Raw genomic sequence first — 26,395 nt, forward strand, 5'->3', positions numbered from 1 at the left:
GGGACGGAGGCAAGGCCGTCCTGACTGGAGCTTCCCTTTATTAGGTTCTTCTAATAACGAGGAGTGCTTAGGTTAATAAGCCCAGGGTCCAGCCTGTAATGCCACTGCGCCTCAAATGTGGCCGTTTGTCATATTTGCAGTTAAACTTTAAAGCAGGTATTGTCCTCATCATTAGCTTTGGCCTCGTCGTTGGCTAATCACTGCATAAAAATGAGGAAGACTGAAGAGGCCCGACGTGTGGAAAACTGCAGACTGCAGATGGGGGTGCAATGGCGCCATATCCATCGGCATCAACCCCCCCAGCGCCACTAACCACCCCCACCCTCCCATCCAGGCGGCCGAGGACAGACAATATAATGAATTAAACTGGAAGACGGTTGAGAGGGATAATGAAATTTGTGAAATGGAGGGAAGGCAAAGCAGTATTCCACCAGGGTAATTAAAATGGCCTGTGACAGGAGAAGATGAGGAATAGCATAGAGGATGTTCACACGTCCCCACCTTCTCTTTCTCTCTATATATCCCTCTCTCTATCACTCTCTCCCTCTCAAACTCACTCTCTCCTGCGTATTCACAGTCAGGAGAAGTCCGCAGGGTAATGATATTACTGTTTTTCTTTTTTCTTTAGCTAATGATAATTAAAGCTCATCGATTAGCCTCAATTATATCTCATTGACTCGCAGCAGCACAAGCTAATTTGAACTAAATACCACACTTGATAAAAATGATGCTCAATAAAACCTCTTCTTTTTTTATTTGTTCATATAGTCATCGGTTTGTTGAGTTATTGACAGAAAATACAATAGTGCCTCGTGGCGTCATCTACAAAGAAAGTTAGGAAAGTTTTTTTTCTGGAAAGTACCAGTGTACCGAATTGAAACACATAAAACCCTTATATATATATATATATATATATATATATATATATATATATATATATATATATATATATATATATATATATAAACATTTTATTTGTGCTGAACAAGCGTTTGTGTCTTTCTCTACTTTAGGTCCTTGTCGTCACGCGATGTGCGCGTTGAGAGAGGGGGAGGGGAAGAGAGGGGGAAGGTGCACACATGTAACATTTATTAATGTGGACAACAACAGCGACTAATTCAAACACTGACAACAGAGGGCAAAACATGGAGGTTTAAATATACACGTTAAGGAGGGGAGAACAAGACACGGGTGAAACAGATAACAGAGGGTAAGCTAACAAGGGGGAGGGGCAACACATCAACAACAACAGCAGCAGTGACAGACACACAGCAAGCAGGCACACAGCGGACTGTACCAATGACACTGTTACTACACACCTGAGATTTGGGTGGGGGGGGGGGGGGGCGGCTTTGAGGATATAAATAATTGCAAATAAAATATTTTGATGAGGAGTGATTACAGGTAGCTACCTGGAATGCTCTTGTAATAGTTTGGCACAAGTTGGCCGCCAGTTCCCAGGTGGAGGTACTCATCCCCAGTACTATATTGGGTTCATGTCCGGTGACCGAGGGGATCACTTTCCTTGCCTGCAATATCATCCTTTACACATGATTCGTGTCTTTTTGGAAACGTAATGACTGTCCCAACTACTCACTCATCAGACGCGATCGCATGCAGCTGCAAAATACTATGATAACCATGCTGGTTCAGTGAGCCATATATAAATGTCCAACAGTGTGCCCAGCAAAACACCCCACCTTATTACACCACCTGCACTATGCATCACTGTAGGGGCCACAAATGCTGGAAATATCAATTTGCTGCTCTGCATCTTATAAAAGCATGATGGTTAGCCAGAAATTTCAAAATTGGACTTGTCTAACCAAAGAACACATCTCCATTGTTCTAGTGTCCACTTGTTATGTTCTTTTGCCCAACCCAGTCTATTCTTCTCGTTGACATTCCTCAGAAGAGGTTACTTTGCAGCAATTCTGCCATAAAGGCCTCTTAATCGCCTCTTAATGGTTGAGGCTGAGATATATACTTGATGCTGGAGCACAATGAAACATTTATTTTAGCTGTAATCTGTGGTGCTGTTAACTGGTGATAATGATATGACTCTAATATGCTTGTCCTCTGCAACAGAGGTTCTATGCTTTCTCTCCTGTGGCGATATTCATAAGTGGCAGATTTATTGTAGCATTGGTGCTACAGCTGATGGTTTTGGCAACTGCACTTATGGAACCTTCCAGAGCTTTGGTCATCGTTTTTTAATGGAATCATGGACTGACATTTATCTTTGCACAGTTCAGCTGTTCTTGCCATACTATTGATTATTCAACAAATATTCAAAATATTACTGTATAGAGTATTTTTATACAGCAATTCTGGTACCAGCAAATACATTGTGAAACCTGCAATCATTTTATAAGCATTCTGGTTATTAACACAAATTTGAGATGATTGCTCAAAATCCATTCTTCAATAAAAATAATTACTTTGTAAATTTTTTTACATTGACCATAAACGTGCATATTTATATTTATGTAAGACAATAACATAACATTTTAATTGGAAAATGGCTAAATGAAAGAGAAATATATGGTTTTCAACATGCGAGTCCCTCGCTGAGCAGTGTGAAATAAGCTGGAACACGAAGGCTGCAGTACTGTTCTAATCCCCTCCTCCTGCAGACGCTTGTTTGCACCCCAAAGATTAACAGTCTATGAAATGTGGAACAGGAGATTTCCTTTAGGGAGATATAAGGACACCACATTTCATGGTTTTATCATGGCTGAATAGGAAATGTGCAGTGCAGAGTGACCATTGGATTCCTGTCAGGTGACCAACAGTGAGTGAATGATGAAGGGTCCATAAAGGTCTGTGATTTATGCTTAAGTCGCCGGTGTACCTGCAATCCTCTCCTGAGAGATTCCGTGCCACTGAAATAAATCTCCTGGCCACTGGTCACCCAGCCAGATTAGATGTTCACTGTGATCACTGCTGAGGTGTACATCTCTATGGCTATTCAAAAGGAAACCACAAAGAGTCATGGAGTGATAAGCAATAAAAGAGAAGGTTTTTAGGACTTGGTTGATGTGGATCCATGGTCCTTGAGAGTTGAGATGATTCTCGAATGTGGAAGAACATGAGAAGCTTGAAGCAATAATGTTTAGAGGCAGATGTACCCCACAGAGATAACTGTGTGGAAATAAATTCATCGAAGCGCTGCACCAATTCATGGCAAATGTCACAAGGGATCCGAGTTATCTTAAGAAAGCCTAACTTTCTAACCCAAATAGAAAACATTGTAAAGATGGAATCGTGAAGCCATATATATTTGGCCTTTATTTCATGATAGCAAGTGATTCCTCCCAAAGTCAGAGAAACATCCTTACAAACACACATGCTCAGTGCTTGTAATCACTGGCAGAGCACAAACCCTAGACCAGTGCTTCATCATCACTTCTGTGGAGCCTCCTTACTGTGGATGATGTTATCTTTACTAATAGATATCTGTTCCTTCTTTTATGTTCTGTGTGTATGTGCGTGTGCACGCACATGTACCTGTGTCTAAGTTGAGCTTCCATGGATTTGTTATATAGGCAGAGATGTTTACTTTTGCGGGGCAGGTCTCCTGGGTGCCAGTCTGAGTCAAGTCTCGAAGGCCAGGCTAAGAGTAAGAGGCGAGTCTCGAGTCCCCCATAGAACGTTTTTTTTTGTTTACAGTGCTTTTTGTCTCCACATGAACATGGCTTGAGTCAGGAATGAGAGGAGAACAGAAGTGTGCGCGCTCTGAGTGGAGTGTGCGTAGTCCAATTAGAGTGTGCTTGCTCTGGGTTAGAAAGGAAGCATACTAGTCAATACACTATTGCTGCATCTTATATTTACCTATAGTACTATTCTATAGTCCTAAAGTATTCTGACAGTATTTAGAAATACTTACAATACGAGGATGAGACTGTAAAAGAGATGAGCAGCTGACAAGTAATAGCACATCAGTAAATACCGCATTAGTTTTGATTTTTTCCCGGTGCATTTTATGGTAGGTGGTTTAGTTTATACCTGGTATACAGTAAGAATAAATGTTTAGGGAAGTGCACTAAGCTCACTGCGATTTTGAAAAGTTGCACTTATAATCACAGAGGCAATTAAACTAGATGGCTAACATGGCTGCTGATCTCTTCAAAACTGAATTTCTTGAACGTCAGCGCGTCAGCCGCACGTCTCAGAAATGACAGGCAAAACATTCACGTGAGATTGAATAGAAAATTATTAAAATGATATACTTTCCCCCACACGCTTCCTATCCCAAGACTTGAGTTTTGAGTCAGTTAGAGTCGAGTTCCATGCTGGGGGCAGATATCACCCCCTAAGAACTTAATGTGATCCTTTGCATTTCTTAAACTTACACTCTTGGTTCTTGGTGGGCCATCATTTGCACCATCCCCTTACAAGTGCCCTCAGGTGTGATCTCAGGCCCTTTACAGACTTTCTTATGCACTTAGTTGGAGTACACACTCTACTGACTGTGTGCGAATACCCCGCACATCATGCGGTGGCCCTTTTACAGGCCAAAGTACCCACCTCCACCTGAAACGAAGAGGCACTTCCACAATAAAAGGCCCCTCTGGGAAGTTGGTGTGATTTTCGCCTGGATATACATGCAGCTCACAGATAGTTGCAGTTTGCCCTCGTTTGGTCACCTGCAGTGTCGGCCGCCTGACATGGCGGCTCGTATCACGGCTTATGGATGATATGCGGACTTTGGCGTTAATCTGACATAACGAGACGCGCCAGGGCAATGCCGTGAGCATTGTTTGCACCCAAGATGCACTTCCTGTCATGGTGTCGTGCCAGTCAGCTTTGGTTTTGAACTGGACAGTATGTCTCAATTAACTAAGCCTTTTTAACATTTCCCCTTACTTGCCCTCATTGAATTATCCAGCACTCCATTTAATACTGTAATTTATCTGTACTGTAATTTACTCAATTGAATTTAATTATTCATGATATATTTAAATTTACATAGTACAATTGCATTAAAAATGACACCTAGCATTATAGGTGATTTCATTTATTATTTATTCATGACATTTAAATTATATGTAACCCTGAAGCTATTAGGCGGTAACTTCATTCATATTCATTCATATTCTTCAATGGTATTCGTATACATCAGCCCCCAGTGACATTATTTGAATGCAAAAATGTGTCCAGTGCAAAAACAACAATAACAACAAACAATAAAATACTTCAAACTTCATGGAAGCATGAAATGGCTCCTATTCCTAGTCATTTGGAGAGATAAACGTGACGTCATTGTAGAGGTATGAAAGAGGCTCGTTTGAATTCGTTGGACAGCCACTGTTGCCCAATGCTGCTGCCCTCTCCCTGGCCTCGAGAGAAAGCCATTAGGTGAATCTTTACGAGGTCCTGGAACGCGGCTGATAGATACGGCCGCATGGTCCATAACTCGGCCGATTGATCAGGGGCGAAGCCCACAAGCGCGGAAGAGGTCGCCGGTGGCGTTATGGAAACACATTGATGAAATAATTTCAATGCGGACCAACGTGTGCAAGTTAAAGTAAAAAAACTCAAATGGCTTTATTGATTGTGCGTTCAATCTGTTTATGGACATTTATCGTGGTCGCATTACAGGGTGTTTGCGCGGAGGGCCGCCCAGAGTTTCGGTTTGTACAAAGTACCCGTTAAATTTGTTCAAGGAATACACAAGTCAATCAACATGCAGGCTTTTAATGTGCAGGACAGAAATGATTTATGTGTGCCTTCACAGGTGGTTTATTGAGCTGTTGATTCTAGAATTAAATCTAAATTTGCCACAGACAACAGAGCAAATGTTGCACCTTTTAAGCAATGCACAGACAGATGCTGAAATCCTTCTTTGAGAAGTCAATGTCATGCTGCTCTTGGAGTTATTACACACACTAAAAGGTTCTCATGGAAGATTGATACCGTTCATAAATCAAAGCACAAGAGGGTCACACATCTGCATTATAATATTTCTCAGCTCTCGTAAACTCTCACGTTGTAAGATCTTTGGCCTACCCCTGAGGAAGCGTGTTCTAACCTCACCATAAATGAGACCGTTGATAACCAGGCCTGCATATCAAAAGACGGTTCGAACAGAGCTCCCGGGGCTCTTGGTATTGTTCTGTTCATTTTTATATTTTCGGAGTCGCTCGTAGCATGTGGCCACTTTTGATTGGTTGGTCTGCTCCTATTCCCTCCTCAGTCCAACGCATAACATCTAGGTAGTAATTGTGATGGGCCACAATTGTTGTATGCAACACAAAGTCGTATTTTTAGAGCAAGATGGTGGATACAGGTTGGAGCAGAATCCTAAGCACAGGCCTAAAACAGAACAAATGCAGTTGTTTGTTTGGCTTATAATAAGCCATATACATGGGCAACTCTTTTAACCCACCAAGCTCCTTTGTGTTGTCTACTTCAGTTTAATACTGCTTCATGGGCTCTGCAGCAATCCACATAAATCCACTTTAATCATTTCACTCCCAGGGGCAACGATTAGCATCTCTGAACTGTAACTGTAGCGCTAGCACCAAAGTGCTTTTATAGTGTATGTGGGTGTGCGTGCATGTGTGTGAGTGTATGTGTGTTCTTGAAGACCCTGCTACTAAAGCATCAGTTAGCCTTATTGCTTCATCATACATTTGGTAGCGTTCAAAAAGCTCCTTTCTAACAGAGAATATCTGATGTTCTACCCATCCATATGATATTGTTCATGTTCCTCAGGTCTAAGACAGAGACCAGACTCTTTGCAGTTGTTTTTCAGCCATATTTTGTCCTCTTTAACCTTTGAAGGAAGGTGATGAAGGGATCTGTAACATCCTAGATGGGGATCCTCTTTTTATCGATCCATAGGCAGGCGTAGGGGGTTTGTATGGAATGTTAAGTTTGTGTTAAATGTCGCATTGGCAGTTTATCCAGACCACAACACTCCAAACAAGTCTGCCATTCACAGTTCAGCCTGACCACGGCCTTCCAGACAGGTCCTGAAGAAAAACATTAGTGTTGTTTGAGCCCACCTGAGCTTTTTGAGCCCATGCATTCACAAGGTCGAGTGGCAGTCGGCCTTTGCATAATCCATGTATGATTAATACAGGGAGATATGCGTGTCTAAGAGCGGCTTCACCATCTGTGTCCACAAGAAGGGCAGGGTGTGCGTCTAGGCTGAGGGCAGCTTGTTATTTCCCTGCCCTGGGGGGTTAGCGGCTATTCTGCCATTAAACAGAGTGTGGGCTTTCTCGGGGGTTGTGTGTTTGGGGTGGGGACATGTGTGTTTGGGGTGGGGACATGTGTGTTTGGGGTGGGGACATGTGTGTTTGGGAATCCTGTCCTATGTCGATATCCTTGGTGGACATGGTGGAACGGTCGGTCTCCAGCTCCTGCCACAGGCTACACCACGGACCAAAAACTAAGCTCGGTCCCGTGGGTGTCCTCCCCCCGTATTACAGATGAGAGATGCCAACAGATATATCACACACAGACTCAGAACGCAGTTTGTTCTCTCATATTTTGCTTGATGCATCTGTGGCATGGCCATAAACTGTCAGTTTTAGCTTCCAGGATATGAAGTGTCTCTGTATTTTTAGTGAGCTGGCTTGCTCAAAGAAGTTTGCTTCTCGTGTTTACTGCCTAAATAATCATTTTTTATTGATATTAGTTTTGCGGGGCTGGAAAGGAGTTTGTGAATTGACTACAAGCCCGTTTGCTCACTCTATCACTGATGTTATGCGTGTTTGTGAGTTATGGTGCACGAGAGTGTGTGCAACAAATGCGCACAGGCATAAGGTTGTGCGGTTCTGCAGTGTGCAGGAGAATACACGTCTCGTCACCTGGGTCCAGCTGTGGTGACCCTCCCTGGTGTGTCACCAAACCAGACTGCCCCACCAGACCAATCATGCCCTGGGAACTGCCCTCGGTGCAACCCCCCCACCCCCCCTTTTTTGGCTCCCTGCTCATGCTCCGGTTCTTACCATACGCAAGGCAGGGCCCGGTCCACCTGGACCCGCCGTTACACCCAGACTTTTGTGTCTTTCCTCAGCATGGCCATGTACTTCTTTGCATATTTTTCTCATGGATTTCATGCTTTCTTGGACAGTGGCATAATTTAAGGGAGTCCCTCGAGCGTGCAGATGGCTTTGAATACAAGGGCACGCTACTTCAGCCTCGCCCGGACCGCCAACAGAAATCATTACAGGTTTTTTTTTCCACATCCCTAAAGAAGCTGCGGAACTGCAGACTTGCACAATGCTGGCGGTACGCCTCATCCTCCCGGGGCTCTATAAAGGGCGCCATGCAAGGAAAAAACCCCCACACACACACACACACACACACCATGCAAACGAGAGCAAAGAGAGAGTGGCTTCTGCCAGCGTACCGAATGACAGGCGTTCGTGCGTGCCGCCGCGGAACATCGTCCACGTTCGATTGCTGAGGCGTGCGCTAAACCGGGGCCGCTGATCCGAACCGGGTAGCTAACCCATAACGCTGCGGCCCGGTCCGCCTTAGCCAAGGCTGGAGCCGCTTCCCATGCAGCTCTGGCTTTGGATCCGCGGGGACGAGGCCGGGCTCGGTGCGGTCGATGCCGTAACTTCACAGATTATGTCCATTGATTTTGGCACGTTGGATGGCCACCGCTAAGGCTCCTTGTTCTGCTTTGTGATTGCAGGGGCGGAGGGAGCCGTGTTCAGCAGCTCGGTGGAGACCCCGCACGTCAGAGCGGAACCCTTCAAAGAGCTGCGGTAAGAGCTTCCATTATTCAGTGTGGGGGGGGGGGGGGGATGTTACAGGGGAGCTGTAATCAGTGAATCTGCACTGCTAACAGTACGCACTGCATGGGGTCAAGTGATGTGAAACCGCTCATATGCAGTCAAAGAAATTATGCGTACAGTTAATTGAAAAACTGAATGCCTAGTGCATCTCTCTCTTTCTTTCTTTCTTTCTTTCTCTCTCTGTTTGTGTGTGTGTGTGTGTGTGTGTGTGTGTGAGTGTGTGCATAATTTTATGGTGTTAAACCCAACATACTGGGGCTTTTCATAAATGGGGCATTTGCTGCCGTTTCCCGAAGCGACTGCTTATGGATCAGCGCCTTGGCATAATATCTGAAGCTTTATCTCCAACCCTTTCACCAAAGTGCAGCTGTGAAATCTCAGATCCATGCCAGCCAACTCTGCAGGGAGATGATTGCGTTTCAATAGCAATTTTCCTTGCCGAGGTTAATGATCAAAGATTGCTTAAGTGTATGTTCATAAAAAAGAGAAAAAACGTCTCAAATGTGCCTCTCTTGTGCTCATCCAAAGAGGGAAAAGGCAATGCAGAGCGTGTGACACTTCCAAGCATCCTTCAGTTTAAGGTTCTGCATGTGTGCAGCTGACGGCAGATTACGGAGCATTTCCATAAGCCTGTGCCTGTCAGCAGAGAGCCAGCAACAGTACGATTTGGATTACTGCCTGTTCAACGTATAGCCAGGCATGTTGAAGAGAGTCACGGAGCTCCTGTCTGGGATGCAAGACGAGCAGCAGTTCACCAAAGCAAGAGACGGACATGCAGTCGTTGGATGGTTTTAATGATGTCTTATTAAGTCGTACTTATTATAAAGCTCAAAAATTGCACAATGTGAATCGCGCAGGAGCTGCAGTAACAGTTTACAGCTGTCAGTAACAGCTAGTCATGAAATAAATATATACTGACAGCTTGAGTATAAAAATATTGATTGTGAAGTGCTTTCAACGGATAATGAACTCACTGTAGCTTCTTTTTCAGTCTGCACCTACCAAAGATCAGGCATTTTATTATCTGCACACCAGGGGAGATGATTGTACCCATTGTTTGTTCTGAAAGCTTTGACCAATTACGCCCAATCTGAGTCTGCCTCCTAAACTTAGCTGCTTTGCTAGCATCACAAATGTGCGCAAGGCAGTTGGGAGATTCATGTAGAAGTCAAACATGCAGGAAGCTACAAGACACTACTCTTATCGATGTACAGCAGCAAATCGAACCTTTTGTGCCTTATCATCTGAGCAATTGTGTGCTGTTGGAGTGATTGGATAATTACTGCATTTCAGGTAAATGAGTTGAGCAAACCCCCAAGATGGCTTCACTCAGGGTTCTTTAGCTTATACATTTTCATACAAGTTTTATTCTTCCTGTACTTGGATGTAGGTCTTACTCTACTGTGTCTACATGAGTGGACTGTAAACACGTGTCATTTGGGATTTTCACAGAAGGGTCCTATCAGAAGGTTGTTTAAACTCCAAGGCAACAGTGACAGCTTCTGGGATCTATTTATCTTATTTAAGGAAGTGGGGAATAACTTTATTTGATTAATGAACGTTGAAAGCATTAATGAATGTTAAAAAGACACTAAGTAACCTTATGTGGTTTTTCAATCCGACACTTCATCAAACATTGCTTCTAGAATACTGCAGCCCTCAAACACAATCCCTTGTAATCAGAGAGCGCACTTTCTATCAGGAACCTCCAGTCTCCACCTGCAAATAATCAGAATGTCTGCAAAGGGCTCTCAAATTTTACATCTGCATTTCGGTGGCTAATGGGCTTAAATTGCTAAACCTCATGAACAGTGTTCCACACTGACAAAACTGCGCCCTTAAGCAATAGATTTGCAGCACAGACAAAGTTCACACACTTGTCTTTTGGTCCACACACGGTCATCTTGACTTCCGCTGTGGCTTGGCGGACTGACCGCAGGTGTCCGGGAGGTCTTGGGTTAGAGCCGCAGTGCTACGGCGCATCTTTGCCCTCACGGTGGCACCGATCACTCAAGCCCGGACCTTGCCGTGCAAGGCGAGCGGCGTCGTGTTGTCACAGATGAAAGAAGATCGATGGGCGCGGTGCTGGCACGGTCGCCTCTTGGACAGGCACTCCAGCCTCCCTGATCGATGCCCGGATGCTCATCAAAATCTAATTAAAGGAGGCTCTCATTAACTAAAACAAACATGAGAAGTGCAATGCCAATAGCAGAGGGGAGGAGGCCGTAGCGGGCGAAGCAGCTCGGCTGTGGCGGGGAATGCGTGTTTAGCAGGAAATAATGAGAAGTAAATGGCCTGTGGGGGCACTCACATCTCCAGAACATTCGCGCGCACACACACACACACACACACATACACACACACCCGTTCGCACGAAGCTAGACCCACTGCTCCATCCCGCCGGTCTTGTAGACAGGGATAACGCTAGCAACCTGCCACTCTCACAGGTGACGTGGTCTAGCCGGATATAAGAGAGGAGGATGGACAAGCTAATGAAAGCTATCAGTCAGGAAGAGAGCGTGATCCGAGGGGTGATGGGTAGTGACAGCATTATCGTACTCCACATCCAAGAGGGACTGACACGCTTGTTTATTCATCATTCTGGTGTTATTCTGCATCCAGTGAGGGGATAACAGGAAGCTGGAATAACTTTATCTCGTAGTGTGTTCCGTTTTTCACTGATAAGGCTGACATTTAAGACTGATGGATATTTGCCTTGCTGACACAGAGAACTGAGGCGTTTGGGGATTAAAAAGTAATGCTGAAAGATGTTGCTGAAAACTTTTCTCCCGGGTCAGCTTTATTTACAAACAGAAAGTCTGTTGTCTGACTATGTCCTCATAAGATAGTTTTTTTTTTTAGTTGTATTTTTCTATCTTTCAACAAAGTTGACCGGCTCCCAGAACATTTGGTTGTATGGTGCAAAGTGCCTTTGAAAAGGGCACAATATCCTGACTGATGGCATTTTCTCATGTAATTTAAGTTTTTTCAGATGTGCTGTTTTCTCCTTCTGCTGACCTCTCCGTAACAAAAGAACAGCTGAATATAAACTTTTGGCCCAGACAGTCCTCCTATTTCACTCGATGGAGATTTCATCCACATAAAAGCAATATTGAAATCATTTTCCCTTTTTTTAAATACATTTGAAAACTGTTGCAGACAGCACCACCACAGGCAGAACTTTCTGTTTCACTCTGGTACTGCCCTGTTACGAAACCTCACCTTCTCCATACTCAGTGCGTCACACGATGGAAGGGGTGGGAGGCATTATCAAAGTTTTTCGAGAGAATACCCTCTGACCCAGAGTGACTGACCTACCTGTGGTGAAACCCTAACATTAGTCCATGAAAGGAGCGTAAAGAAGCGTTCAGTGAAATGGCGATTGAATGTGTTTTATAGAAAGTGAGGCTATGGGGCATTCTCTTATCTTCCCTGCTCGCCATGGCTGCTGCTATGGTTGTGCGGGACTGAGGCCAGGGGGGGTAATTTGTAATCATTAAAAGCTGCCATGCGTCTGCAGTAGAAGCCCCCCCACCCCCACCCACGCAGGTGCCACTGAGATGGGCTCATCGCTCCTGTCCCAGCTGAGAGCGAGCGACGGCCGCCTCACGGAGCCCCGTGGTGGGCTGTATTTATGGGCGTAATTGGCCGGACGCTGCGTGCCTCATGCGGGTGCCGCTCACCCCGGGGTCTTTTCATTACCTCTGCACAAATGCCACCTTGGATAATCGACTCTGCCAGTGGGCACAGCGGAAAATGTTGCTGAGGGTCCAAATTGACCCGTGTCTAAGGCATTGAAGGAGCGGAACTTGCTTTTCATTTTCTTTTTTGAGGGGGGGGGGTTGTTGTCGGGTATAAATAAGGTACTTTACGCAGTCGTTTTGGCAGCATTTTACACTTCACAGCGCGTCGACGCTTTGATGTCTCGTGAGCATGTGCTTGTTCTCACACAGCGTGAGTAATATGAGCATATTCTGGTCATTAGTAAATCAGGTGGCTGAGCAAACAGTAGCATGTCAATGAGCAAACCTGGCAACATGGCAGTCTCTAAGCCTGCAGCAGACCACTGAGATGCAGATACCAATCGTTAGAAAGAAACATTGAAGGGCAAAGTAAAATACCCCATAAAAAATGTACATAAATTTGTGCAAGTGTTTCCATACGTCCCCCGTGTCATGACATACATCGTTGCCTGTGGCATGCTTGGGTAGTGCTTCTGATTTCAAAAAGAAATGTGAAATGTAATTATCCTTCGACCTCAGCAGGGGATTCCAGATCCATCTACGTTGGAAGGACGTCTTTGCTTTGTTTTGGTTCCTTGATTCCCTTAGTGGCTTTGTACATTCTTCAAAGCTTCAAAGTAATGCAGCTTTCTCTCCCTATCTCTCTCTCTCTCTCTCTACTGTTCTCTTACAGTATGTACTGTATGCTTCAGGGGATTACTGTGGCCGGTGGTCAGTAATGACGCTGGTCCTGTCTTCTCCACCTGACACTTTAAAAGGGATCAATTGAATTTCCGTTCATTATTTTCTCCAGTCTGCTACAGGTTCATTAATGCCCCGCTCTGCCGGGTAGACACACATGCCACTAACACTGTCCCATGATCCGCTTCATTTCTCTTCCTGACAGTCCCGTAAAAACGTCGCTCTGACGCTGCCTGAATCCCCATAGTTAGCAGACGCCGTAGCCATTTGACTTTCAAACTGATGAGTGCCAGATTTTCGAATAATGAAGGCTGCTTTCATGTTTGATCAAGCCAATGATGCTCATTTTCTCCCACTCGTATCTGCTAAACTCTGAAATGCTTATCCACCTGGGAGACGAATCTAGTGTAAAAGTTGTCAAAACGATTAGCATTTTTACAACCATTTCTTTCTGTTCTATATTTGTGAAGCCTCTAATGATCACGACGTTCTCGTGCGCGCTGTTGTTTCCTTCATTTCTTTCGGATCGTCTTTGCGTAGCCAAGCACACGGTTCTTCACTCTCCTCACTGAAACAAGTGCTAATCACAACTCCACTGAATGACTCGTTGGCTAGACTGTCTGTCTTTTGCCATGTAATCAGCAGATTCTTGTGTATAAAAATGTTTTTAGTTGAATATTTTGCTTATTGTTTTTTTCCTCTGCCTATAGTGAATCAGTTATTTTGTCTCATTAAAGCTAATTTATACTGGCCAGGTAAAGTCATCTATCTTTATATGTGTCTAAATTGTGATGTAATGATGTGAAATCTTTTGTTTGTGTGTGTATCGCCCCTAGCCCCTGCTTGGTCAGTTTTCTTGCCCCAGACAACCTTCGAGCATGGCCGCAAGGGACTGCCATTCCTGTAGCTATATGTTGGGATGCCACATAAATGTCTGTCAGAACAACTCAGAATTGTGAAGAGTTTAGAAGCACCAACATTTCACTCAAAGAAATACTTTACCTAAAACTGTGAGAGAACATTGAGTAAAGAATGAGAGATGAGGAGACCTTATAGCAAGGTTCAATTTATGTAATGTTAAGTGGTGGCTTCCTAGATCTCACTCATTATAAGCACTGTTGGACTCGGAGTTGTGAAGAGTTTATAAGCATCACCTACATTCCACTCAGCTCACAGAAATACTTTCCCTAAAACTGCAAGTAAGAGCAGTAAATGAAGGCTGAAGAAGCCCTTATTGCAAGGTTCAATTTACATAGTGTTAAGTGGTGGCTTCCTAGATCTCACTCATAATAAGCACTGTTGGAAGTTGTCAGTGGTTCAGCAAAAGTTAAGAAAGGCAAAGTTTAAAATGACTTATAACTTAAAGGCAAGTGTGCATCTCTTTGCAATTATAGAAAAGTACTGCCTCTTTTTATTAAAAAAAAATATATATAAGGCAAAGAAATGGTTATCTGCAATATAGATTTAACATCAACTACATTTCCAAACAAAGTAATGAGCTTGTGAAATCTTTCAATATTTGAGACATTTGCATTGTTTGGGGCACTTGCAGAATATCTTTCCTATTAATTTAGGTTCATTGAGGAAGGTGGCATAAACTGTATTAGCTCCAGGGATCCATTCACTTCCTGGTGTCTAATGCTCCCTCAAGCACATGAAACAGACTCCTCCTCAGATTCACATTTTGTTATAGCGTAATGCTCGATTAATTGAATCTTTTTGTGGCATCAGAACACGAGCATACCTGCTGAACAACCATCAACTAGTTTTCTTTACTTTTCCTCAGTCATGTTCTTCATCACATAAAAAAAAAAAACTGGCTGCATTTTGCGTGGCTGCCTGTTGGTCTGCGCTCACACGCTCACGTTAACGTCTCCTTTCCCTTCGCAGCCTGGAGTCTCCCACGCGTGCACTCTACATGGAGGCCCCTAAGGGAGTGCAGATCCAGGCTGAGGCCGGAGACATTCAGGCCACGTGTCGGAGCGACCTGCGTCTGGAGTCAAAAGACGGAGAGGTAACCGCCCTGGGTCTGCCATCCCTCCTCCGCCATGCACACAGGAGCACAAACCGGTGCAGCTGTGGGCATGTCAGATGAACTGATCTCTACAGTTCTGATGTGTCCATCTGCCATTGGTTGCTGTCCAGAGAAGTGTTTCCCTTGTATCCATGAGGGACATTGAGTTTCCAGGCTGCAATACATCAATGGCAATTACAGGAGATAATCCACAACTCAACATTTGGGGAGTACTGATAACCTCATAAGAAACTGATTGGGTGTGCAGGGTTTGATAATTCAGGAGATTATTGCCATATGCTTGCAAAAATATGAGAGCAGTCACATCATCCATCATGACCATGAAAAATTGTGACAATAGGTTCATATTTCTGCTGGCTACATTTGAGGCTGTAACATTAATAATAAATAGTAATCAAAATACTTCATATAACAACGGACGGTTCTAAGGAAACATTTTTTCCTTAGAGTCTTCCTTTAGAGTCTCATAAGAAATGTATTTTGAGGCTTTGACAATAATAAAGATTATCAAAATACTTCATATAATAAAGAACCGTTCCAAGAAAACATTACAGATGGAGGGTTTGTGGGGGTGGGAGCGTCACAGCAGAGGACATCCAAAAAGTTGTGTCAGTGAAGGGCCAATCAGTGAAGGGCCTGAAAGGTCAGGAGGAGAACCGAGTCTAAACAAGCCCTTATGGTCAGCCAGTGTAGACCAGGGAGGGTTTTTAGAGACCAGGGATGGTATGGTTACGCGATGGGGATAGGAATATGATGGGAGCAGCTAGATTGTTGTTTTGTGAGTAACCTGGGAGGAATGACTGAGAGACCATGGGACTGCAGTCAAGCCAGAGGACGCAGGAGAGGTTGAGTACTATACTGAGATGGGGAGGGCTGAAGAAGAGACAGCATGAGTCGATGTGAGATTCAAATGAAAGAGTGAGATCAAAAATTATGCCCAGACTTCTTACGGTGGAGGAGGGAGAGCTGTTATGTTAGATATGGTAATATTAGTGGTAGTGGTTTTGGAGAGTGCTAAGCAGTAATATTTCTTATTTCCATTAAATAGGTTTTAGATAGTTTTGGGTCATACAGTTTACAGTGTCTGTGGGGCAGGAACTGAGATTGGAGAGAGATTGGAGAGGGGGAAAGACAAGACAGATGACTTTTGAGGAAGACGAATTTCTGTGTGTTGGAGAGCTAAGAAGAATTTTAAGAAGATTTTGGTGATTGGTGATTTCTGTAGAAAACATTCTGTTCATAAGTGATTGGGAAATGGTGTCAAATGGTATTAATAGTATTAATAAGAAAAATAAGTAAAATATTTAAAATAAGTTAAAATAAAATTATAATTGTGAGAAGGCTAGTTGGTAGCATGGAAGAGATCATTCATGAGCTTTCATGATTTGTGCTAACAGCAAAAAAACGGACTGAAGTAATAGGCAGGCAAGTGGTTTTTAAGCAGCAGAGCATAAGAGGGAATGTGTTCTCACTAAAATATAGTATTTTATTTATATAGTACTACCAAGTTAGTGTGAAATACAAACTGAAAGTAAGTTATGATGAAAGAAGACAAAAAGCCCTAAATAAAATGTATTAATTAAAGATGTATTAAGAATTAAATCAGTATTTATTATGGTTTTTGCATTATTTTGGAATTAATAAAATGAAAATCGGATAATGGTTTGTTTTCAATGATACAGTTTGATTAGTTAAAGTGAAGTTAGTGTACAGCAGTCACACTCTCCTTCAGAGTCTGACCAAATCAGCTGGCTGCAGGTCAGATATGACCTTATGAATGCCATCCATTCAGTCGTCAAATCATTTCCCATGTTGCATACATATAAATGCAAAGTTTGATTCATCACTTAGCAGCATCTTAATGGTATGATGCAGTTCTGCTGTGAAAAAAACTTGGACTATTCACAAATGTCCCGAATATCAGCATGAACAGAATGTCACTCAAGGTCAGAACTGACCCTTGTATAACGAGATGGAGACGATGCATGTCATGCCTGACTCAACCTGACACTCAGGTGAAGTTCTTCTAAAGCTCCTTGAACCAGTGATGGCGGTGTAGTAACAGAACAAAGCTGGTGGTGAATATCATCGGTTTTGGATTGGGGAGATAAAAAAACGAGGAAGAAAAACAGAACTGAGAGGTGATGGTTGGTGGGATCAGGTTAGGGGGCTTTACGTGGGTGTGTTTCTTACAGTAGAAAAATTACCTTTTGACTACTTTCTGCAAAACATATTACAATTGGAATAAAATTGAGTTCTCACAGAAGACAAAATTGTTTTGTAACAAAACAATTTGACCTTATAAGCCAGAAAGTGTAAGGTCAGACCACTTTACTTAAAGACATTCTACACAACACCCAGCATATTTCACGTCTCTAAATTGAGGGCTACATGAAGGAGCACTGCAGGAGACAGAGATTGGGCCAGTCTTGAGGTGTTCTGTAGTATTTATTACAGTGGACAGACCATCATTGTAGTGGGCGATCAGATCAGAAGTGGATGCTGAGGTGAGTGGATATAAGGGTATAAGGCTGTAGTGTCATGATAACGACTCTGCAGTTTGTCATCACACTAGAGTTACAATAAACTTTGTGGTCCGCACATCCTGACAGTATCTGCCTACCCAGAACCGCTCTAGAAAGATGATAACGGCAGGATGATGGAGAATAGTCATAGCAGTTTTTACTCTGCCATCTAGCAATGACTTGTTTTACTTACAAGTTGTTGTTGTTGTTGTTTTCTTTATAAAGCATGGCCCAGGTTGCACTGGGCCTGCATCGCCACTCACTGTGCCAGGTAATGTTCCCAAAACAACTGCTTGCATATTCTATTCCAATAGCCCTCGGTGCTTAATTTGCTGCGCTCTTTTACCAGGAGAAAAAGACACCACCATGGCTCGAAAGTCCCTCGGAGGTACCGGCTCCAATTAGTTTGGAGGATTGCGTATTAGCCCCCCCCCCCCCCCCCCCCCACTCAAATCCCTTCAGCTTCCCCCCCTTCCTGCTCAGATTTGCTCTACAGCAGATGTCTGGAGAATCAGCTGAGACCACTGCTTAAAAAGGGGTTCCAGGTCATTTGATGGGAATGCTTCCCCCCAGGCTGCCAGTAATGACTCCGCTTACCTTTTTATATCCGGACAGGCTCCTCTGCCCGCCATCGTAAAGCAGAGCTGTCTGGGGTCCCAGGAGAGGGGGGGGGGGGGGTGGAGAGGGGGGCTGATGCGCTCCGGGTGAAGGGCCACGAGTGTGTGTAAGCGATGCCGTCAACCGTGGTTACGCCGCTGAAATTGTTTCAGTTGGCTGGATATACCAGACTTGACTTTCCCCTGCTTAGCCGAGCGGAGACTTTGTCAGATCGAATGGGTTTGTGCGCTAGTAGAATAACTGTATTGGTACCGCCCGCCTCCGTGTCCAAAATATCTTGCTGAAGATAAGGAAATGCTAGATGTCTTAGACATCTGATGATTTTTTTTCCAAGAACTCACAGATTACTACTCAAATATACTGTATATTAAATTGAATTAAAAAAGAAGGAAAAAAAGACTTTCTGGACTTCAAATTCTTTATTACCTTTATTTTTCATGTCAGTAGTGACAACTTGCCTTCACTCTTGGTACTATTCCTTGGAAAATGCAATTTTTGGTTTTAAAGTTTTTTTTTTTATATATGTTACAGCGAGGGAATATTTCACTGATGATGTTAATGTAGTAAAGCAGGTGGTAGTCATCTACATTATGTAAATTATATCCTGAGCTTTTAGTCTTAGGCTTTGCTTGCTTAGCACTTTCAGAAAAGGATTACTGTACCACACTATGAAGTGCACTATGATTGTGATCAAGCCATAGAATCACAAGGTGACGAGTGTGTATAACTTGTGCTTGCTCTTTAGGAGGTATTTTAGACTTCCAGTTCTAATGGACGTTCTGTCTTTAGATAATCCTGGATGCCAAGAGGATCAAGCTCTTACGGCTGCCCGAGGGGAAGGCCTCACCTACAGGAACCAGGCAGATCGTCTTTGAGGTGTGCGTCTGTCCCAGCGGGAAGCTCTTCTTATCGCAAGCTGGAACAGGATCCAACTGTCAGATCAGCAACAATGTTTGCCTCTAGACGCTCTGTCAGACACACACAAACACACACACACACAGGTACACACACAGCCCCAACCCGAGACACTTGCACACAAACACAAAAAATTAACTTAACTGAAATTAACTGAAATTGTGTCTGCAGACATACATACACAATTGTCCACTTATTCATACAAACTGCAAATCCAGTGCTCTGAAGAGTCCAACAATGATCAGAACTACAGTTCTCTTGGGATCTGCGAAGAGACACTTCAGGGTGAAATTGGCCTGTTTTCAAAGGCAGAAACTTTTAGGTGGGACAATTTCAAAAGCAGAAACTTTGGGGTGATCACTGAAATATAACTATATTCGGTAAATGCCTTGCATTTTATCGTTTGTGTCCAACTATTTCCACCTCTTAGATTTCTGTAGTCATTTCTTTGAAAAAGGCTAAACCTACAATGTTTATTTCTACTTGATCTCTTTATAACACTTTAAATCACCCCCTTTCCTTTTTCTTTCTTGAATCACATTATTGATAGTGAAGATTTGCAGAAGAAATGTTTACTCATGGAAGCGATGAGTAAATTGTATCGAAATGGGACACTCTCATGGTGATGGAGATCACCCAACTCAAAACTGTGCTTGCACTGGGACTGACCCGGTGCTCCCACTCTGTTCAAAGAGGAGAACAGTGCCTGTGCCTTAGCTCAATGCACTCGTGGCAAGAAGAAGCACATTTCACTGACTTTATTTTGACAAGGAGACTTTTATGTCGACTTTTTTGTGATTTTGTCCCCTTCAAATCCAATTTTTCTGTTGTACAATATACAAGAATGCAAAGGACCCAAATGACCCCAGCTGTGGGCACATCTCATCATTGGGGTTCTGTTGGTGATAATTGCTTCATTATGAGATAGGGAAAAGACCATTGTTATTTAGTGTGAATGTCTTTTCTTGTCCTGTGTGTCCATTCGTTTGGCACATCATTAAGAACAATTACATTTGGCCAAAAGCAGTTTTCTTTTATAGGGACAGTTATGGAATTTGGCCTTTGCATTCTTCATGGTGTGTGTGTGTGTGTGTGTGTGTGTGTGTGTGTGTGTGTGTGTGTGTGTGCGTGCGTGTGCGTGTTGTGTGCACGCACTTGTCTGCAATGTGTGCCTGGGTGTTTGTGTATGTGAGTGTGTGTGAGTCTGCCAAAAAACTTAAACCACAAGGTTTTATGTATTTTTCTCTATTTGATCTTAAATGATAAGCATAAATAAACAAACAAGAAAGAAGAACCAAAAAGCTGGGGGCCTGAATGACTTTTGGCATCACACAGCTCAGTCGTGTCAGCTCTCATACGTACAGTGTGCATTACATCTAGTTCCCGGATCTACTGTAAATCCTCCTTCAAGGCTTTTTCATGTAATACCCAAACACATTTAAAATTTATCTGAAAGCCCCAGTGGCAAATTGCAGAAAATACCTAGAAAGAAAGAAAATCTCTGGATTATTTTGCCATGTTTTAGATTTTGTGATTATTTGTGCTATTATTGTTGTTGAGTCGTTTGTCTCTTCCTTTTTCTTCTTTATTTCATTCATATGATGATTATTTCTTAACACGTCAACTTAATCATCAAGAACAATTTTCTTGATAGAAAACAAACTTGACTGGCACTGCCAAAGTAGGACATTAATTAACCTGTGTCTCTTTGCAACTCAGGTTGCCAGTGCATCCTATAGTATCCCTTTTTAGTGTAACATTTAATTGTTGCTAACATGCAAAATGTAGCTCACCGATGGAGTCCACCGATTTCACACACCCTCCACCCTTCCTCTAAAGCCCCACCCTCCAAAGACATGCACACTCGGTGCTTATCCTAACTATGTAATTTTGTGCATGTACAAAGCAAAAAACAGAAAGGAAGGACCGCCTCCTTGTAGAGAAGATACCTGATTGGTTAATACAGGCTGTGTTCTGTTTTGTTTTAGCTGCTAATGATGGCCAGCCACTTTTTCCCCCAGAGTAACTCTTTTAGCGGTAATGATGTAGACAGTTCAGCCAAAGTGTTCTTAAGAAAATAATTCACTGCACTGTTAATTTGCAGAAACCACCTCCCCCTCCCCAAATGTCCTTGAAGTGTATGGCAAAAGGTAAAAGACAAATTTCTTCACTACACTTTCATATTCGTTAGCTGACGAGTTATCCTGAAAATAAAAGAAAACAAAAAATAACTCGTGTTTATTATTCTTATCAGAGTAGTTTGTGTAGTGATTTTCTTTGTACAATTTTTACTCATGCTTTTGAAAGCGCAAATAACCCTTCTTCAAGTAAACACAAAATGCTCTCTGCAAGTCGTTACCATTGACTACTTGCACAATAATCAGTAAGAAATGAAGAGTGTCAGTTGTGACTATGGCATTATAGTTTTGAAGCCCCATTGTTAGTGATTGTTATCATCCTATTAAAATGCTAACTGTACTGGGTAGTGGAAGGTGACAGGGAGATCTTTAGGGAGCAACATGTCACAGAAGGGCTTAATGCAATTTATTCACTTTTGATTTTAAGACTAATTAAAAAACTTGATACCGTGGTGTGTGCCTGATTGCTACTTTTTTCTTTTATATTAGATAAAATAAAATAAAATTGGTCCTGCATGCCAAATAAATCCAGCCCAACATGAGAACAGACAGGATTCCCTAGTGATATTTTCTGAAAAGGGTTTTAAGCTGTGTGTGTGTTTTTTTCTTTGCTAACATAATGCAATTGATGTTTTATATACCTCATTGTTAATAAGAACTACAAGAAGTTCGGGCTTGTACTTTTACCTTTACGCATTGAATTAACGGAAACAGTTAAACAGTTTTCAAAATGCACATCGGGAGTGGTCAGCAAATGGTTAAGTATAACAGAATTAGTTATTTGATTAAGTAGAATATTTTTCAATGCAGCTTCCCATGAATAAGTTGCATAGTGTGGAGGTTCACGTATGCTGTGTATATAAAGGTATGTATGAGGAGCACAATTTTTGTGATTTGAAATTACACTTTAATTCTGTATCGCAGTACCAAGGTCCCAGGATATAATGGGCCCCTATATATATTTCAAGTATTACAATATTTGAATATTTGAAATATAACCATAAGACATGGTTTCCAGCTTGTTATAACTGAAATTTGATATTCGATTTGATTAACTGTTTTTCAATGTGCCCCCTGCAAATATCAGATGAATTTTTGAATATTAAAGTGGTTTGACATTTTGGTGAGGACTGAAAACTCACTGTAACATGTTTTTCCTGCATTTTGTTTGTGTGGTCTTCTTGTGGAGGCGTTAATGAAAATGATCCTCACACGTTTCTATGCAAAATGCAGAGAGCATTTAGTATTTGAAAGAAACATGGCCGCTTATCTATAATAATTTTATGCTTTATGTATACAGTTTGTATTTATGAACTGAGTTGCAATCTAAACTGTGTCAATAAACTTGTTAATAAATGCTGGTAAGGGCCACTGCATTTAAGGTGTTAAAACTGAGAAAATTACATAAAGTAATATATTTACACTGATCAAAAATAAGAGTTGGCAGGAACTGGGGCCATAGCCAAGTAAAAGCAACTAACAACCCAATCTCATGGAGAGGTATCGCCTCTGAGTCACTGTTATTTCAAAGTACAGTACTATGGCAGCTCATGCATGAATGCCAAAATCCATCGGGGGCACCGGCAGCAAATTCACTTAAGAACATTTGTGCTTTAAGTGGCAATTTGGAAGGGTTGAAATAACCCAATAAAAATTCCCATGAATTATATAAAGCCACAAGTGACTGCGATGGGTTTGAAAGAAATGAGATCTTAGGCTGCAATCACTAAGTCTAGTCCTGTCCCCTAACCTTAACCCTCCCTTGACCCTTCATAGGCATTGGTGCACACGCAAGGCCCCATGGGGTGGACCTGCAGCACGGGAAAAGACTCCATTAGAGGCTCTACCGAATCATTACAGGCCCTACCGAATCATTAGAAGTTCTACCTAATCATTAGAAGCCCTACCGAATCATTAGAAGCTCTACCTAATCATTAGAAGCCCTAACGAATCACTTAGAGGCTCTACTGAATCATTAGAAGCTCTACCTAATCATTAGAAGCCCTACCGAATCATTAGAGGCTCTACTGAATCATTAAAAGCTCTACCTAATCATTAGAAGCCCTACCGAATCATTAGAGGCTCTACTGAATCATTAAAAGCTCTACCGAATCCTCTGCAGGCAAACACTATGCAACATGTAGGTTTTAGAGTTGGTTTTAGACAAACTCCTAGTAAGATGCATGTAAACAAAACATAACGAAATAAGTTTCCACACCATGTTATAAAAAAAGTACTAATAATGAAAATTATTTCAACTTGTGTATTTAATGTCCGTGCTTGCTTCATAGGGAATACTGAATATGTTTGTTGCCATGGTTTCATCAGTTCTGTAACCTTAACAAAGATAACCAATAATTAGTAATAGCTTATGCATATTACTCATACATGACAGGAGAGTCTAATTATGACTTGCTTATCTCCAAAACACATGAATACTTTGGATACAGTGAAGAGCAGAACATGAAACCTGTGCTACTTTACTGTTACTTGAGAAAATCCCTATCGTTGTGTCAGTTATAAATGGCACCCATTATAAAGGAGTAGTTTGCTATCAGTCCTTACAAATTTCACATTTTCAACATGCAAGTGTCAGTAAAGTTGGAATGTTAATTATGCTTAATGACTTGCTCTGATTTTTGTGAGCTGTTTAATGGCCGTCAAATTAATTGCACATGATTGCACTAATTAAGGGTGCTTACGTATTTAAGGTCAGTGCTTAAATGCACATTGTGAAAACCAACAGTTACATGTAACGGTTCACATGGATTGAACTCTGACCAATGGACAACAAATGCAGAAATGCATCTGCTTTTCAACTTGAAAACATTTGCTGTATTTAAGCTGCATGTCGTTCCTTTACCTGGTTCTCCAGCCCTGGATGTACAAGGTTTCACATGTGGTTCTCCAAGTATCATTTATCTGTGCTCAATTCTGTGCTATTTATTTAATTTTTTTTTTGAGAATTAAGTTTAAAGAATATTGTATGGAAAAGTTTATTGAACAACAGGCGAAATTTAGACTAATTAGAAACGGCAGCGCCCAGAGGCACCAACTATGTCAACAGTTCCGTGAGTTGTAAATCTTGTCAAACACCTTGTCTTTCCCTGCCATTGTTTACATCGGGACACCTTCACATAAATGGTCAAGCCACCTGAATAAGAAAGAATGCCGGTTGTAGAGGCACTATTTTGCTGTTGCTTTTGTTGTCACTTGGGTAATATAATAAAAGAGATGATTATGGGTCAGTTTTATAGCAGTTCATTTTCATAGACTTAGGTTAGGTGTACAAACTTTTGACTGTATAATTTTCAGAGGTTCCTTTGGCAAGATAAATGAGCTGTTACTTACAGAAGACGAACACTGTTGCTGTGGATGTGAAATTAGGCTTGTTCATATGGTGTGTGAAAATATCTAAAGTTTAAGAACACTGTCTGAAGAAATAGACATAGCACTTCAAGTTTCTTTGAAAAGTGCCGAGGGACTTTCTGCATTTCATATAGAGCTGGAAATGGCTTACTTCAAATGCTAGATGGTCAGTCTTGAGTTTCATGCATTAGACATCTCCTAAGTTCACTTTATCAGAGTAGCTACCCCAGTCTAACACAATTAGCATATAATGTGTTTGTCTTCATGTTTGTTTATAAGTTTGTCTCCCTCAACTGAAACTACACTCAACGCATTGTATATTTACTCATCTGCTGTGAGGCGCGGGCAGGGCGAAGGACGAGACACTGGAATCCTTGCTTTGCGAAGCAGACGTCACTTTTAATAACAAATATTGTGCAATAGCGCACGGAGAACATCAAACAGACACTTGTAACGTGTAAACTGTAGACAACGACGAGCACAGGACACTGCGCGAACGCACATTAAATAGACAAACCACATTAGCCCCACGTGATTACGAGACGAGTCACAGGTGAGACAGATTATCACACGACATAACCATAACCACGGAGATCCACTGACACAGACAAAGCACGTGGACAACGTTAACACACGCCCAAAAGGGAGGGGCCGGGGTCCTCAACGTGACATCTGCATAATATATAATAAATACCAATATATTATACTAATGCATAATGCATACTAAAGCCAGATGTATATATATATATATATATATATATATATATATATATATATATATATATATATATATATATATATATATATATACATAAATTTATCAACATCAGTGCTTATATTTCCATGTTTAGTTCCCAGTTAAATTTCCAAACTCATTTTATAATATTCTCATTCCTGACTCCCAACTCTAATGCATAGGGTCCAGAACTTGATTTCTCCTTTTTAGTCTGGAAAAGGAACAAGTTTAACTGTTTTTCAGTCATTGAGGATTTTCACGATGAGCTAAAGGAGTGTGGGATACCTGTCTGCGAGAACACCTTGTTTAACTACTCATTTCAACACCTGTGTTTTGACTGTCATCATTTATGAACACGGTAATAACAGAAATGTGTCCTCGTCGTGCTGTTAGAAGAATGAGATTGTCTCATGGCTCACTGGCAAATAATACTGCAGACAGGCATTGATTTAGGACTTTTAAGTCTTATTAAACAGTTTAAAGAGGCACGTTAAGAGTGAAATAAATCACAGTTTTATACTAGAGGATAATGAGAGCCATTTAAACCATGGATGGTGGGTAAAAGTGAGCTACGAAATAATTACAAATGACTCCCCTTTATTCAGTAGAATTAAAGTTAGACTCAGATAAAAATTGGTCTAACCTTCTTCAACAGATAAATATGCAGGAGATCTAATTGCTATATGTAGGAGATTTAATGGCTATATGCGGGAGATCTAATCGCTATCGAGGGAGATCTAATTGCTATATGTAGGAGATTTAATGGCTATATGCGGGATATCTAATCGCTATTGAGGGAGATCTAATTGCTATATGTAGGAGATTTAATGGCTATATGCGGGAGATCTAATCGCTATTGAGGGAGATCTAATT

At 42.0% G+C, this 26,395-nt stretch overlaps 1 protein-coding gene across 4 annotated transcripts in view; it reads left to right on the top strand.

Annotated features, from left to right (window-relative positions):
* Nucleotides 1-22,777, top strand: part of sgcd (sarcoglycan, delta (dystrophin-associated glycoprotein)) — a 152,499-nt gene extending 129,722 nt beyond the window's left edge. For all 4 annotated transcript variants that reach the window (XM_076979509.1, XM_076979510.1, XM_076979507.1 and 1 more), the window contains exons 6-8: nucleotides 8,660-8,732; nucleotides 15,077-15,200; nucleotides 19,154-22,777. In XM_076979509.1, the coding sequence (XP_076835624.1) occupies nucleotides 8,660-8,732; nucleotides 15,077-15,200; nucleotides 19,154-19,327 (371 nt within the window). In that variant the 3' untranslated portion in view covers nucleotides 19,328-22,777. The remainder of the gene's footprint in view (nucleotides 1-8,659; nucleotides 8,733-15,076; nucleotides 15,201-19,153) is intronic.
* Nucleotides 22,778-26,395: the final 3,618 nt, after the last annotated feature.

The sequence above is a fragment of the Brachyhypopomus gauderio genome, chromosome 18, assembly GCF_052324685.1.
Source record: "Brachyhypopomus gauderio isolate BG-103 chromosome 18, BGAUD_0.2, whole genome shotgun sequence".
NCBI lineage: Eukaryota > Metazoa > Chordata > Actinopteri > Gymnotiformes > Hypopomidae > Brachyhypopomus > Brachyhypopomus gauderio.